The 13,884-nt window shown below is 40.1% G+C and overlaps 1 protein-coding gene across 1 annotated transcript in view; it reads left to right on the top strand.

Annotated features, from left to right (window-relative positions):
• rabgap1l (RAB GTPase activating protein 1-like) overlaps positions 1-13,884 on the top strand; it is a 108,403-nt gene that overhangs the window by 54,164 nt on the left and 40,355 nt on the right. Inside the window, 1 exon segment of the mRNA XM_018695300.2 lies at positions 12,014-12,127. Within this exon segment, the coding sequence (XP_018550816.1) occupies positions 12,014-12,127 (114 nt within the window).

The raw sequence follows: 13,884 nt of genomic DNA, 5'->3' as shown, positions 1-13,884 counted from the left end.
AAGATGCAGGGGAAGGAAAGTGTGTGTGTGTGTGTGTGTGTGTGTGTGTGTGTGTGTGGTGTGTGTGTGTGTGTGTGTGTGTGTGTGTGTGTGTGTGTTGTGTCTCCATCTCAGTACTGCACAAGTTATTTCTTTCACAGAAGTAACAAGTGAATTGAAAGACATAGACCAATTTACACATGCAGACACAACAATACACATAACTGTAGACATGCACAAGTCTCTCTGTCTTCTCTCATGGACCCGTTGAGTGTCTGACCCTCCACTCCACCTCTATCATCCCTTGGGGTCCTCTGTCCCCACATAACAGAGACTCAACTCATATCCTCCAGTAAAAACCATAACACACAGAAAATGTCAGATACCTGGGGGGATGCACTTTATCCGCTGACCTCTTCCAGTGATGCTCTGTGTGTGTGTGTGTGTGTGAGAGAGAGAGAGAGAGAGAGGGCATCTCATCCTGCTCCAGCACCAAATTGTTCCCTCCCAAGTGCACACGGGAACAGTACAGCATGTTTTTTCACATTAGTTAGCTTTTGTGCATAGTTCAGTACAGTGAGTATGCTTTTTTTTTTTCAATCCAAGGCTCTCAAAATTTCGATCAGTGCTGCACTTTGGCTACAGCATAATACATATAGACCCTACACATATTGTCAGGTACATCACATTACACTTGCAGTGAATGAACTTTATTACTGCTTTCAGATAAACACAAGAAAGAGTGGCACTGGTGCTGACAAAAGCCAGTGGAAAATGTCAAATGCAGAGAGAGGGGCACAGTCTTACCTTACAAAGTGCCAAGCAGGATGAAATAGTGTTGCCCTTAGTCAGCTTGTGGAGAAAATTCAGCCATTAATGTAAAGCAAAAGGCTTTGTTTTCTTGTTTTTCCAAAGACGTCCAAGGAACCCAAATTGATGTCTTCAGATTGCTTTATTTGTCTGACCAACTGTCAAAAAACTAAAACTCTAAAACTTCCAGTATGGCAGTTAGTATTTCAGAGTTTTGTGCATTGACGTTTTGTGGTATTTGAACATCCAGTTGACTGGTCAGCTAATGACAGTATGACCTCTAAACAAGTAAATGTCTGACATTTTTCATTTTTTCTTACTCATTTTATAGCCATTGCCTTACAATAACAACCTCAGAATCATTTTGATCATCTTCTGACTCGCATAGGATGAATGGTGCCTCTGTTATTCCCACCCCTCACTCTGAACACCTGTTGGTGCACTTTGTAACTTGAGCAGTTACTACTCTCCTGCTAACTGAGTGATAGCAACTTAAACTGCCAGAATCAGACACAGCAAGTTAAAGAGTAATGCCAAATTGTATCTGAGTTAAAAAGATTTGGAGGCCATTAGAAACCAGTGTTGATCTCTCTTATTAAGTGAGGAAACTTTTAAAATATCAAGAATTCTTCTGGCTCCAGCAGCCAGGGATCATGAGGAATATCCACTGTTCTGCCATGTTTCATTTCAGTGAGTGGGACTACACAGTCAGATTTCCAGTCAAGTGATCAATAGGCTTTGTTTTCTGTAAATGAAAATCACTTAACCACTTGGACTCGGAGCCGAACAGAATTAATTATCGCTCATGGCTGAAGATGCTGCTGTTAGCTCAGCAAAGTTAAATGTTGTTGCTCTAATTCACTGAAAAAGTAAAGAAAGATGTTAATCAAAAGCTGTAATCCTAGTCACAGCTCTGATACCCCTCAGTGTTTTCTCCAACCTGTTTGCTTGTCACCAATTTTGCTGGAAGCAAAATTAGAAATTTCGCCTTTTTGCTTTCTGCCTGAACACTGTGTCTGCACTTCCAACTTGGCTAATTGAAATGCAGAACCAGCCGGACCATTAAAATGCCACGGCAGTGATACAGAGACAGATGAATTTGCAATCTGCCAGGCGGGCCAGCTGTTGCCCCCCCCCCCAGCCTCAAACCTCCAGGGAAGCCTCCAGAAACTTCCTCGCCAGCAACCAAGGACAAAGGCCTCAGGGGGAGCTGGTTTTTAATTACTGGGCGGCCGTCCTCTGAATATCACACCAATAGATTATCTCACTGTGTACCACTGAAATGAAGAGAGATGAGGGAGTGTTTGGGGGAGCCAGGTGTGTCAGCAGAGATGGTGACGTTATTATGCCAGGCTGTCTGACAGTGTTATGACTAGAGGCAAAACTTTGAAGTTTTTTTGCCTGACATAGTTTTAAAAACCAGCACCTTTTCTTTGGAATCTAAAGAAAGATAAGACCAGGGCATTTTAGGGTTTTAGACACAAACTCTCATTTTGGGTAGTTTGGGAGTTAAAATGACTAAAAAAAATGTATTAGTAGCTAGTTGAAGATATATACATATGAAAGATATAGTTTGTACCTCATCATAATGTGTGTTCCTTCAAACCATTATTTTTTAAAGAAGCCAGAAGGGGCCTCAATGGAAATTAATGGCAGACCTTTAAACTGCCTAGAAAGCATTTTATATTTACCTTCATGAGGAAGGGCTTGCTGAGCACACATTTTTTGTCTAACAGCACCCTTCTTCATAGCCACGCAATTCGACTGGTCAACAAAGGGAAACCCCACAAATACACCAGCAGCGCTATAGCAAGTGGTTCACGCATCCTGTGTTGCCTACTGGTTTTGTTGTAATAACACCATCTAGGGAAGATGCCTCTTTACTCTCTTAAGGGGAATCAAACGTGTCTAAAATGTGGCATCACTTTATTCAGAAGCCGCCAAAGTGACTATTTTACCATTATTTATCGATTGCTCCTTCCTCCCTCCTTTTCTGTTTTCCTCTGGTTCACATGAGGTTTTCATGATCCAAACACAGCCTGTTTTTCACTTTCTGGCCTTCCATTGAAGGAACTATCATCTATCCAAAGGATGAAGAGCCTCTCTAATATTCTGGCTATCTGTCATTCAGCTGCCACTCTCCTCTTGCTCTCTCCTCATGTCACCCTGCTTCTCTGTCTGTCTGCCTTTTAAAGTCATTTCTCCACCCCCTCTATATCAGTAGTTTTCATTCTCTGTCATCTAGATTCTCATAGAATCTTATCAAGCTACATTTTTAGCACTTTCTGTGAATGGATCTTTTCAGTTTAAAGCAAATGATGCTGCTTCACATGGAAGCAGAAATTTTCTCCAACCCGTTTTGAGACTCTGAATTTATGTGGACTCTCACCTGGAGGAGCTCAAAGGTGTAGTCCTGCAGCTGATGTGCTCTTAAGCACACCATGCTCCTGCTGCTTCATCACAGTCTCTGTTCTCTAACGTGGCCCATAATGCACCACTCCTCACTAAAGCAGAAGCCAGGCTCAGATGGCACAGCACTTGCTTTTGTTTCCTCATTCCTGTCAGAGACAATGGTGTCGAAGTGCATTGAATTTATTCAGTTGATCCACCACTCTGCCAGGGTGAGAAGGGAGAGAAAGCCTTCTGAGCTTTCCAACTGAGAATAGGATCAATAATCAGGTTTGACAGTGTATGGAGGTGAGTAACACATAAACAGAACCATAATGATTTCTCTCATCAGCTTCAGGATTGTGTTTTACATTGAAAGTACAGTTGGGACCCGTTAAGCCACCTCAGAAAATCTGATTACTCTTTTGTTTTTAAATGGACAGTTGTGGTGACGTGATCATTGTGGTTTCTGACAACTCTGGATAATTGGATTTGAATGGAATAACACTGAAAAAAATATTGTGTATATTTATACAGTACATTGTCTCTCAGTTGCTACAATCCAAAAATCTGTGCTGATTTAACACTGTTGCGACCCTCTCACCCTCCTCCTTCAGCTCTCACACTTCACACACCAGCAGGTTGCTGCAGCTTCCCATTGTTTAGATCATTCTAGATAAAGAATTTCAGCTGGTGTCCAACCAAATGGATTTAGTGGCATTTGTTGGTGGTTGTTGACAGATATACTACTATAGCATTCATATTGACACAGCAAGTGATGCTGGAATGCCATTTTGATGGTACAGTCCTTTGCAACTTCCCACCTTGCTTATTCCTACTTTCACCTAACCTTGTGTGCACTATATTATTTCTGCTGTCAGATCCTGTATCATCAGGAAATTAATATGTTTGAAAGAATACAATAGGGATAAACAAAATGGATAAAATCCTCTTTCATAGTTTATTCCATTTTATGTCATCTTGATATAATACATTTTCTGGAAAGTAAATAGATGAATTATCATCTATTTATAAAAATAAAATCTAATTAATTTGCAGAATTGCTCACAGTGATGTAGTACACCCAGAGATCTCAAAAGGCTTGCAATATGGAAATATCTAATAGTACATATACAGGGGTTTTGGTAGAAAAAACAATGGCAGTCTCACTTGTGTGACCAACCACACTGTTAACAGTGTGATTGAGATGGACCTTTTGTTTGTGACTAAGTGATTGTTTTCCAGCTATGGACTGGCTTATCTTATCTAGTGATCATTGTTCCCCTACAAATGGCAGTTGCTGGAGTTGTTAAGTAACACATTTAGGTTTTTCTGTCTAGCTGTGCTCCCTCTGTAATTATTTTGTACACACAGTTTGACTTCGTATCCAGCAATCTGTCTTCATGGTTGCCTCCAGCGGTTTAACGCTAGCAGCATCATCTCTGATTGGCTGGGCTGTCACTTCAGGACTTAGTGGGCTCTGAGTGTTCAGCTGTCTGAACCCGGCATATTTTGCTCCCGCCTCATCGGTTTAGCAAAGCCTGGCTGCCTCTCTGTCAAGGGGCTCACCAGCCAGCACCCATGGGCCCCTTCCACACCCAGGAGTTACATAACTGGCAGAAGAGAAGGGTAACTTAAGAACTTACTGCTTTCTCCACAATGGTAAAATAAGGAGATGGAGCTGCTTCTGAGATTCTACATTTACATTTTTACATTTTAAGCACTTAACTGCCACTTAGATCTGGAGAGAGTGAGAATGTGAGAGCAGGTAGGTGGTTCATTATGTAGCTCAAGGACATTTTGACAGGATTCAGTGCTATTGATGGACAGACTGACTCATGCCTCTAAAGCAGAATGCTGACATATTGACCTTGTGCTATGAAGCACACATAGATGTTGGCACATTTTTTCTGAATTTACTCCATTTTGTTCCCAACATTGCTCATGTTTAAAAATGACTTTAGCCTCAATACATGCAGAAAAAGCCAGCAAATCAGTTTAACTGTCTGTAATGTCAAATGTCTGACTCACTGGGTTACTGACATCCATATTCATCTCCTCTCAACAGTTCAAATTTTCCCCAGCAATATGAATGCAATGTAACTCCCCACACTCCCACCATCAGCTATCAGCTATTGGTACACTTAAGCACTTAAAGTATGTTTGTTTTGGTGCCTTGAAAAGTGCATGTCTTCTCTCTTTCCCCCTGTTTAGGGACAGACACTGAGTCCCTGATACTGTACCATAGTATACTGGAGTAGTAGATCCAGTGTAGGTACAGCACGATATTCTTTCAGTGGAAAAACTCTACCTGTCTACCTGATACTGTGGTGACCTGCAGTGGGACACCATGACCAGACTTCACCAAGGTCACTAGTCATCAGTGTCAGCTAGTCTCAGATGAGTGACCAGTGGTCCTAAAGGTCCCTGGTTTTATCTTTCCTCCCTATGGAGACGGGGAGAAGTTTACAGAGCCCTAACTGCCAGCAGGGCAAACAATAAGTGGACAGAGGACTTAAACTGTTAGCTGCAGGGAGCACACTTGACATGGAACAACTCTCATGTCAACTCAGCTGTACCCAGTCCTGAATGAATTGTTTTTATCATAAAATGACAGGTGTTCGCTTGTATTGCCTTCAAGCTTAATATAAATTAAGGCACAGTTCCCAAGGCAGTGATTAACATTTAAAATATCCCACCATTAAGCATCTGCCCTTTTACTGCTTTGCTCTACTAGTATTGCAGCAGAAGCAGTCAGTTCTTTCTCATATATTGTGGCTAGAACTGAAAACAGCTACAAAAACAAAACATTATTGTGTGTATTTAAGTTGGTCTGCACGTCTGCTAGTGAGCTAATACTTCTGCGCTTTTTTTGATAACTTGATCACTGTCTAAAATGTAAAAAAACGGTAAAAAAATCACCAAGGTGATATTGTCAAATTGATAATTTGGCCCTTAAACCCAATGATATTTTACCTACAATGTTGTAAACACAAAAAGCAGCCAATCCTCACATTAAAAAGCTAGAGTCCACAATTATTACATATTCTTTTATAGCTAATTATCACTTCATTATCAAAATTGTTGTTAATTTCCTATCAGCCATTGCCATAAGCCTTTTCCTCTGAAAGAAGCTTTGAACTACATTTATATGAAAATATGCTATTTTTATGTTTGTATGAATTTGATTTGAAAAACATAATTATCAACTTGATGCAAGGAAAAACACTGTAGAGGTCAATAAAACTCCCAACAAATATATGCAAAATGTATGCATGTATGCAAACCACAGCAGAAACTGATTTATAAATCAACAGTGATTTATAAATAGGCCTGGTTTGACCATATGGATACAGAGGTGTTGCTCTTTTATGGCTATAATGCGTCTCCAGACACTTCTTATGCAGAGAAAAACCTCTTGACTCTCTAAATGAAATGCTGTTGAATGTAGAGGGATGTGGAGGTGGGAAGGGAAGGTTTTGACATGTTGGACACATCAGCAGTTTTTATTTTTAGCCGTGTGTGTTAAGTAGGTTACCTGTTGGTGAGGTCTGAGTAATGGACTGTCTGCCCAACAAGCCCCCAGGCTACAATTAGAGGAAGCCTCTCATTCCCCTCTGTGTACATATCTCTCTGCCCTCTCTTTATCTCTCTCTTTCTCGACTTCTGTCTCAATATGTCTCTCTCTCTCTGTGGTATCTGTCTTGATCTCTCTCTGTCTCTCTGTCTCTCCATCTCCTCTCTCCTTTGCTCTTTGCCTCTTCCACTCTTTCATTCCTTACTTCCATCTCCTTTCCTGTCTTGTTTTCTGCCTTCAGTCGGTCAGTTTAAAAGCCACCAGGGGATAAATCTGACGGGTACACACAATGCTGAAGAAAACACACAGCACCAGCTATACACACGCACACACACACAGTACAGTGAATTCAGACTGATGGTGGACAGTGTTAATGTAATCCCCCAGCTTGTGCTGATGGTTTTTTTTTAAATTTTCAAATCCCTCCATATTTATTATGTCATCTATAAAATACTGAGAGTCTATGCTGATGTATAGCATTCCTGGTGATTTGTGTGCAGATGAAAGGTGAGAGCGTATGTATATGGGCCAGCGTTTTGTATATGTGTTTGTGCCTGAGTAAAGGTTGATGTGTTACGTGTGCTTGGTTGAACTGACTTTTGTGCTTTAAAGCATTCATCAAGGTACATTTGTGTGCATGTATGCAGACTGTTGTGTTTGCCCTCATGAATATGCGTGTATGTAGTTCTATTTTACCCAGGCTTTACGGTCTAACAGACTCTTACAGCTTGCCTTGTCACTCCTGTGGAGCAGCTTACTGAAATTTGCATGTACTGGTTTTTCACAATCAGGAAGGATCCAACAATCCTTTCCGTTACTGGTTGTGTAAATCATCACTCCCCAAACCACCGCCATCCACTTTTTTTCTCAGCAACTGAAAGAGCAACATAGAAACTAAGAGGATTACCTGGAGTCAGGAATAGCCTAGTCTTTTCTTCAGATATGTTGCTGCCGCTCCCACTCTGGTCTATCGCTGCCACAGATCCCTTGTCCTTACCCCTGTCTGAAACACAAACACATCGCACAGCTTCTCTGTCTGTCTCCTCTGTTGACTCACCTGTGGCAGCAGTGGAAAGACATTCAGGCTGAAGATCCATTGGTTGATGGAGGTGTAGTGGTGGCGATGCTGAGCCTTCTGTTTCTTGCTGTCGGTGTCGACATCCAGCTCTCTCTCCAGCTTCAGAAGATGATGACTGGGGGGTGCTGAAAAGTGTGGGGCTCTCTGCCCAAACCATGACACAGAGGGCAAACACTTTTGGATTCTCTTCAATCCAACCTATAGAGCTTAGTTATATGAGTACAGACTGTCAGAGTTCTTTGACGTGGTCACATTTCTGCTTTTTAAGTCTCTTATTTTCTGATGCTTGGTTAGGGGTTTCCACCCATTAATGCAGCTGGGACTGGAAAGCATCAGTCTGTTTGTTCTGAACCAGTGCTGTACACACAAAATTTCAGTGCATTAACTAGTAGGCAAACCCTTAGAGCCTGTGTATGGCTCTGCCTGTGGAATAGAGGTTTACTGTCTTTGTTTTGTGTTTGTTTTAACGGTGTGCAGCAGGGAAGTTGAACTGGGGCACTGTGATTGAGAACTGATGCTGCTGATGAGGCTGCAGTTTCTCCTGAGCACCTCAGCCTCCCTGCAGAGATCAAAGAGCTGCCAGCTTCAGCATTTGCACACACACACACACACACACACACACACACACATTCACACATCCATCCCAATAAGCAGCATATAACTCATGTTCCAGTGTGCAGTTAGAAAGACAAGGTATACATTAATCAGCTCAGATCTGCTGTGAATTCAAGTAACAGTTCAGTATGTGTAAGTAAGAGCTACAACTTACTCTTTCTACCCTGGAAGTGTTTGTTCCATCCTGTCCAACCAAAATCCTAAAGATTTTCACAATAATAATTAAGTTAATTAAGTAACTAATAAAAATAGGCAAGTATTATCCATTAACTGTCTCCTTGTGATTCTGTTGTAGCTAAAAACAATTACATAACATTACTGTTTTTAAAAAATATTCACAGGTTAAAACAGATTCATTACAATACACCTAGTAAACATGAACTATACACACTTCTCTTTACAGTATGTTTTGCTCTCTGCATTTAAAATGAGAGAAGGGGAGGGAAATATTGGGGACACATAGAGGTAGAAAGAGAGGAGAGAGGGAAGGAAATGAAAAAGAGAAAAGTATATACCTGGGAATAAAAAGGAAATGGAGAAAGCAGAAGAAGAGATGGTGCAGTAGTAGATGAAGTAGAAGAGAGGGGAGAATATGGAAGTAGGAAAGGGGAGGAGATAAATAAGAGGAGGTGGGAGTAGGGAAGAGGAATGAAATTGAAGAGAGGAAGTAGAAAGGATTGAAGATGAGAGGGAAGGAATGAAGGAGGAGATTAAGCGGAGTAGAGGACGTCCTCTCCTCATTTTTTGTGCTGTTTTTTTTTTTTTTTTTTTGAGTAATGAGGCTGTTAATTAGTAGAGGCATGCATGGTTTATTAAATCAAAGTGTTTACAACTTCCACTGTCAACCAGATTCTTAGTGGTCCTTGCTGATGTTGCCATGGTAATTACATTGTCATAAATGAGTTTTTTATTGATGGAACAACTCATAAAGAGGAATACATTAATCGTTGGTCTATAATTATTTTAAAAGTAATGTTTTTACTCGCTGAAAAAAAATCTCCAAATACTCTCTGCGAGTATTTGAGATTTTTGTTTGCAAAGTTACCTATGTGATTAATCGATTATCAAAATAATGGATGGTTGATTATCTGTTGATCAACTACTCATTTCACCTCCAAATGTAAGATTACCTCAATTATTAGTCGATGGTGATTGACTGTCTTGGGAAAATACCACTTCCATATATTAATCAAGGTATCCAGATTTACCCTAAGTTCCATCATCCATCAAACACATTTTGACAAACTTTGAAATGTGTCACATTTTGGTCACAATTTGTTTTGCTTCAGGTTAAGAGAACCATGAAGACATGAGGGAAAAAAAAACACTCACTACACTGCCTTCATTCCTGAAGAGCTGCATCTGTTTTGTTTTTATTGCCACAGAAGGAACACAATGTAAAACTGTTAGTTCCATTTCCGACACATAATACACAGAACCACACACCACCTCCACACTACAAATCTCATTAAAGCATTACACACAGTTGTGCCAGCAGCTTCTGTCAAACCCTGTGTGCATGTGTGTATGTTTGTGTTTGTGTGTGCACGTGTGCATACATGTAAAGCACTTACACCATATATATTTGTACTCATACAAAATAAGCATAATGTAGGATACTGGCAACATGGCAAACAAGGAATTATATTTAGCTAATTGTTGAGTGTAATATCAAACTATAGTATTGATTAATGAAATGTAATGCGTGCATAACTGTATTAGTGATTATTTCGCACAGCCTTCCACACAAAGTGGATGACTTAAAATCAGCTATTATTAGTAACAGTGAAAAAAGACTTAGAACTTAATTTTTTTATTAGTCCCAAGTTCAGTTTGTGAACAGCAAAAGTTGATCAACAGAAATATGCAAAACTATGTAGGGTACACAAATTACCATGTAACAGAAGTTACCATATGTAGCATTACTTATATAACAAACATTGCCACACAATCCCTAATATTTGTTTTGTTTTGTCATTTCATGTCATCTCTTTAGTGTGTATCTAATAAAGGCATAAAATGCCTGACAACATTTACTTATTTCAACAGTATTAAAAAATAGTATTCATAGAGTGTAATATTAGAAAACAGAATATAAATTAAGTTCAAGAACAACTTTGACTGACTGTATTTTCTGTATTGATTAATCTTGGTCCATAAAATATCCAAACATTGTGAAAAATGCCCCACCTAGAAACTTCAGATGATGTCCAAATAACAGTCCACATCCCAAAGATACTCTGTTTATGCTAGTAGAATACTAAGAAAACAAGCAAATATTGACCTTTGAGAGGCAGGAACCAGATAATTTTATTTTTGTAAAAAATAACTAGTATTTTACTGATTAACAGAATTGTTGCAGTTTAATTTTCAGGCAATCAGCTAATGAACTCATCGTTGCAGCTCTCGTAAAACCAAAATTTCCCCCCAAAACAGCAAAGCAGTGAATTTAGATTGATGATTGAGCTGATTGATTGATTGATGATTGAGCTGTAAATTTGTTTTTAAGGGTCTTAAGAGAGGTTTTGCTTGCTGTTAATGTTTCTCCTGTTCAAAGTGACCATTAGATCCCCCCCAAAGAATGGAAGAGATATGAATAAAGTCCACAATCCTCATTTTGTGCATAAACAGGGGACCTCCTGACCAAGACCTTTCACCATCTGAGTGTTATCATTCTGCAGAGTTTTCCCAAATGTACAGCAGACTGCCTTTCCTCCTTCTTTTCTCTCTATTGTCAGGAAACAAGGAGAGGAAAGAAGCAAGAAAGAAGCAAAAAACATGAAATTTCTCACTCACACTTGCTCTTGCACACGCACACCGTCTCCCATTCTGTCTCTGATACACACAAACACACATCAAGGCCAGTCAGGCTCAGGGTTGGTTTATCTGCAGCTTACAGTGAGTTGTTGGAGAATGCTGTGCTGCCAGTCTTCTCTCCGGTACTGTTTGCACTGTGTGTGTGACAGTGTGCATATAACTTACTGTGTTTGTGTGAGAATAGAAAGTGAGGGGGAAATAGCAGATTGCCTGTGTGTGCATGTGTGTTTGTGAGTGAGAAGTGCACAGGACAACAAGCAGCCTTGTGTGTGTGTGTGTGTGTGTGTGTGTGTGTGTGTGTGTGTGTGTGTGTGTGTGTGTGTGTGTGTGCACTGCAGTGGCTGTGGATTAGACAGTGCAGACTAAGTGACTGAGGCCTGGGGAGTGCTGTTGCAGGAGGAATGGGACAAACACTAATACACGCACAAACACAGTGACATAGCAATGTGTTGCTGCTTTGTATCATAGCTGTGAATTGACGCGGTTGGTTGCAAGTTGAGCACAATTCATTGCCCTCTTTTCTACTGCATATAAACATTTACTAACAGAAAAGATATGTAAGGGTGTCACCAGTGAAAATGTCACGAAGTCCTGTGTGCTGAGTTGAAAAGAATTGTGCTCACATCAGAATAAGCTGTATTTAACCTGTACTTCCTTCACCCATGAACAGAACATCAACACAATGCATGTATAAATTTGGTCACATGTCTATAATTATTCATATAATATATAATTCATGTGTGTTGCAGGACTCAGCACAGGAAGGTGTCATCACCCGGGACATCCACCGTACCTTCCCCGCACACGACTACTTCAAGGACTCTGACGGAGACGGGCAGGATTCACTGTACAAGATCTGCAAGGTGAGCCGGAGATATGACATTGAGGTTGTGGTGGGGCATCAGTCTAGCAACAGAGCTGGCTGTTAGTAACATCCAGACACTTAAGATTTGATTTTTAAAAAATCAGCACCGGATTATACAACACTCTATGTTACCTCACTCTCATTGTGGCATCATGGAACAGAAGGCAGATCTCTGTATAAACTCTTTCATGCTGTGTTCGAACATTTTTGAAAACTTTCCTGCTGAGAATCAAATGCTGTGAGATGAGAGGCTAATTCTGAAATGTGTACTAAACCTTCTAAAATTTGTGCTTATCCCTATGAAGCCAGCCATTTGTATTTTTCCTTTTTTTCACTTTGTGGTCTGGCAAGGTTCAGTAGGAATTTGCTTGGCATTTCAAGTTGGCTCTATGATATATGATTGACAGTGCCCGCCTTATACTGAGACATCAGCATGAACCCTTCCTACACGACATACCGGATGTACGTACCCCTCAGTGGACAGTCATTGATCTTTTCTTCCAATTTTTTAAGTAGAAAGACATGATAGCTGTTATGTAGGTGGTAGATTTCTCTTAAGTTACCCTCCAAAAACGGTTTCTCAACAACAAATCTGAGGCAAGAAATAGACCAGTCGGTTGCAGAATGCTCTGTGCTTTTATTGTAGAACTCCAAGACCTACTTTGAATACTTGAGATTTGGAGGTTTTTAGAGGTGGAGTAAATTCATCATTTTAACGACTCACAGTAATTCAATGATTAGTCCTGCGCTGTACTGCCAGGCTGATCCTGAGATGTCCTTGAAGCTAAAATTTGTTAGTGAATATGAGCGTATGAGATATAGCCAGAGTTTTCATGAGTACTGGAAGACTGTAAACTATATCAAAACCAATGTCCAAATTCATTTTTCCATTAAAATACAGCATTTTTTTGCTGTGTTGTTGTATTGTGTTGTTGTTGCAGTTATTATATATGGACTGTCAGTAGAAGTGGCAGCCAAATCTATCTGAGAAAACATTGCTAAGGGCACAACATCAACATAGTCAGACAATTAAAATGCATTGTACAATATACTTCATTTTAACTTGAGTTGAGTGAAGTAGGGAGCTGTGTCCACTTATTTTTTATATAAATCCTGAAAGTTTTGATATAAGTCTATGTAATGTGATTTAATAGATATAGATTAAATTGATAATTGTCTTGTGGATCCCATGTTGACACAAGCTTACAAAAGAAACACCATGTTACACCACCAATAACAATGGATAATCTCATCTGTCTCATCCATACAAACATGCACAAACAATATTGAACAGCCCTTTATGTTGACATTTTGTGGATCTGCCATGAGGCGGTGCCAAAAAAAAAAACCCTCAAACACCAGTGCCCCCTTTCCATTAAAATGAATGAGGAAAATAAGTGCTGTAAGGAGAGGCTCCCAGTAGACTCACATCCTGAGGTAATTATCTGTGAAGACACACGGTACATTTTATTCAGACAAAAGCCAAGGTCAGCACTACTGTTATGTATTAAAGCCAGTCTTAATCTCTGTCACTGTCCTCCTCCTACCCTGACTGCAGCTGTGAACTCAACCAAGACGTTTTTTATGCACTGATGACTTTGCGTTGCCCTACAATGTATCCAGCAGCTCTATCACATACAGAAAAAACAGCATGTATGATTTGTCAGAGTAACCCAATAGACCAAAGGGGATATTTTATTAACAGTTGACCAAACATTTTCACCTTTGTTGGGCCAGAAATCGCTCACTTGTCAC

Source organism: Lates calcarifer, linkage group LG17 (assembly GCF_001640805.2).
Source record: "Lates calcarifer isolate ASB-BC8 linkage group LG17, TLL_Latcal_v3, whole genome shotgun sequence".
Classification (NCBI taxonomy): domain Eukaryota; kingdom Metazoa; phylum Chordata; class Actinopteri; family Centropomidae; genus Lates; species Lates calcarifer.
Note: the sequence above shows the minus strand (reverse complement) of the source record. Positions and strands in the feature narration are given on the sequence as shown.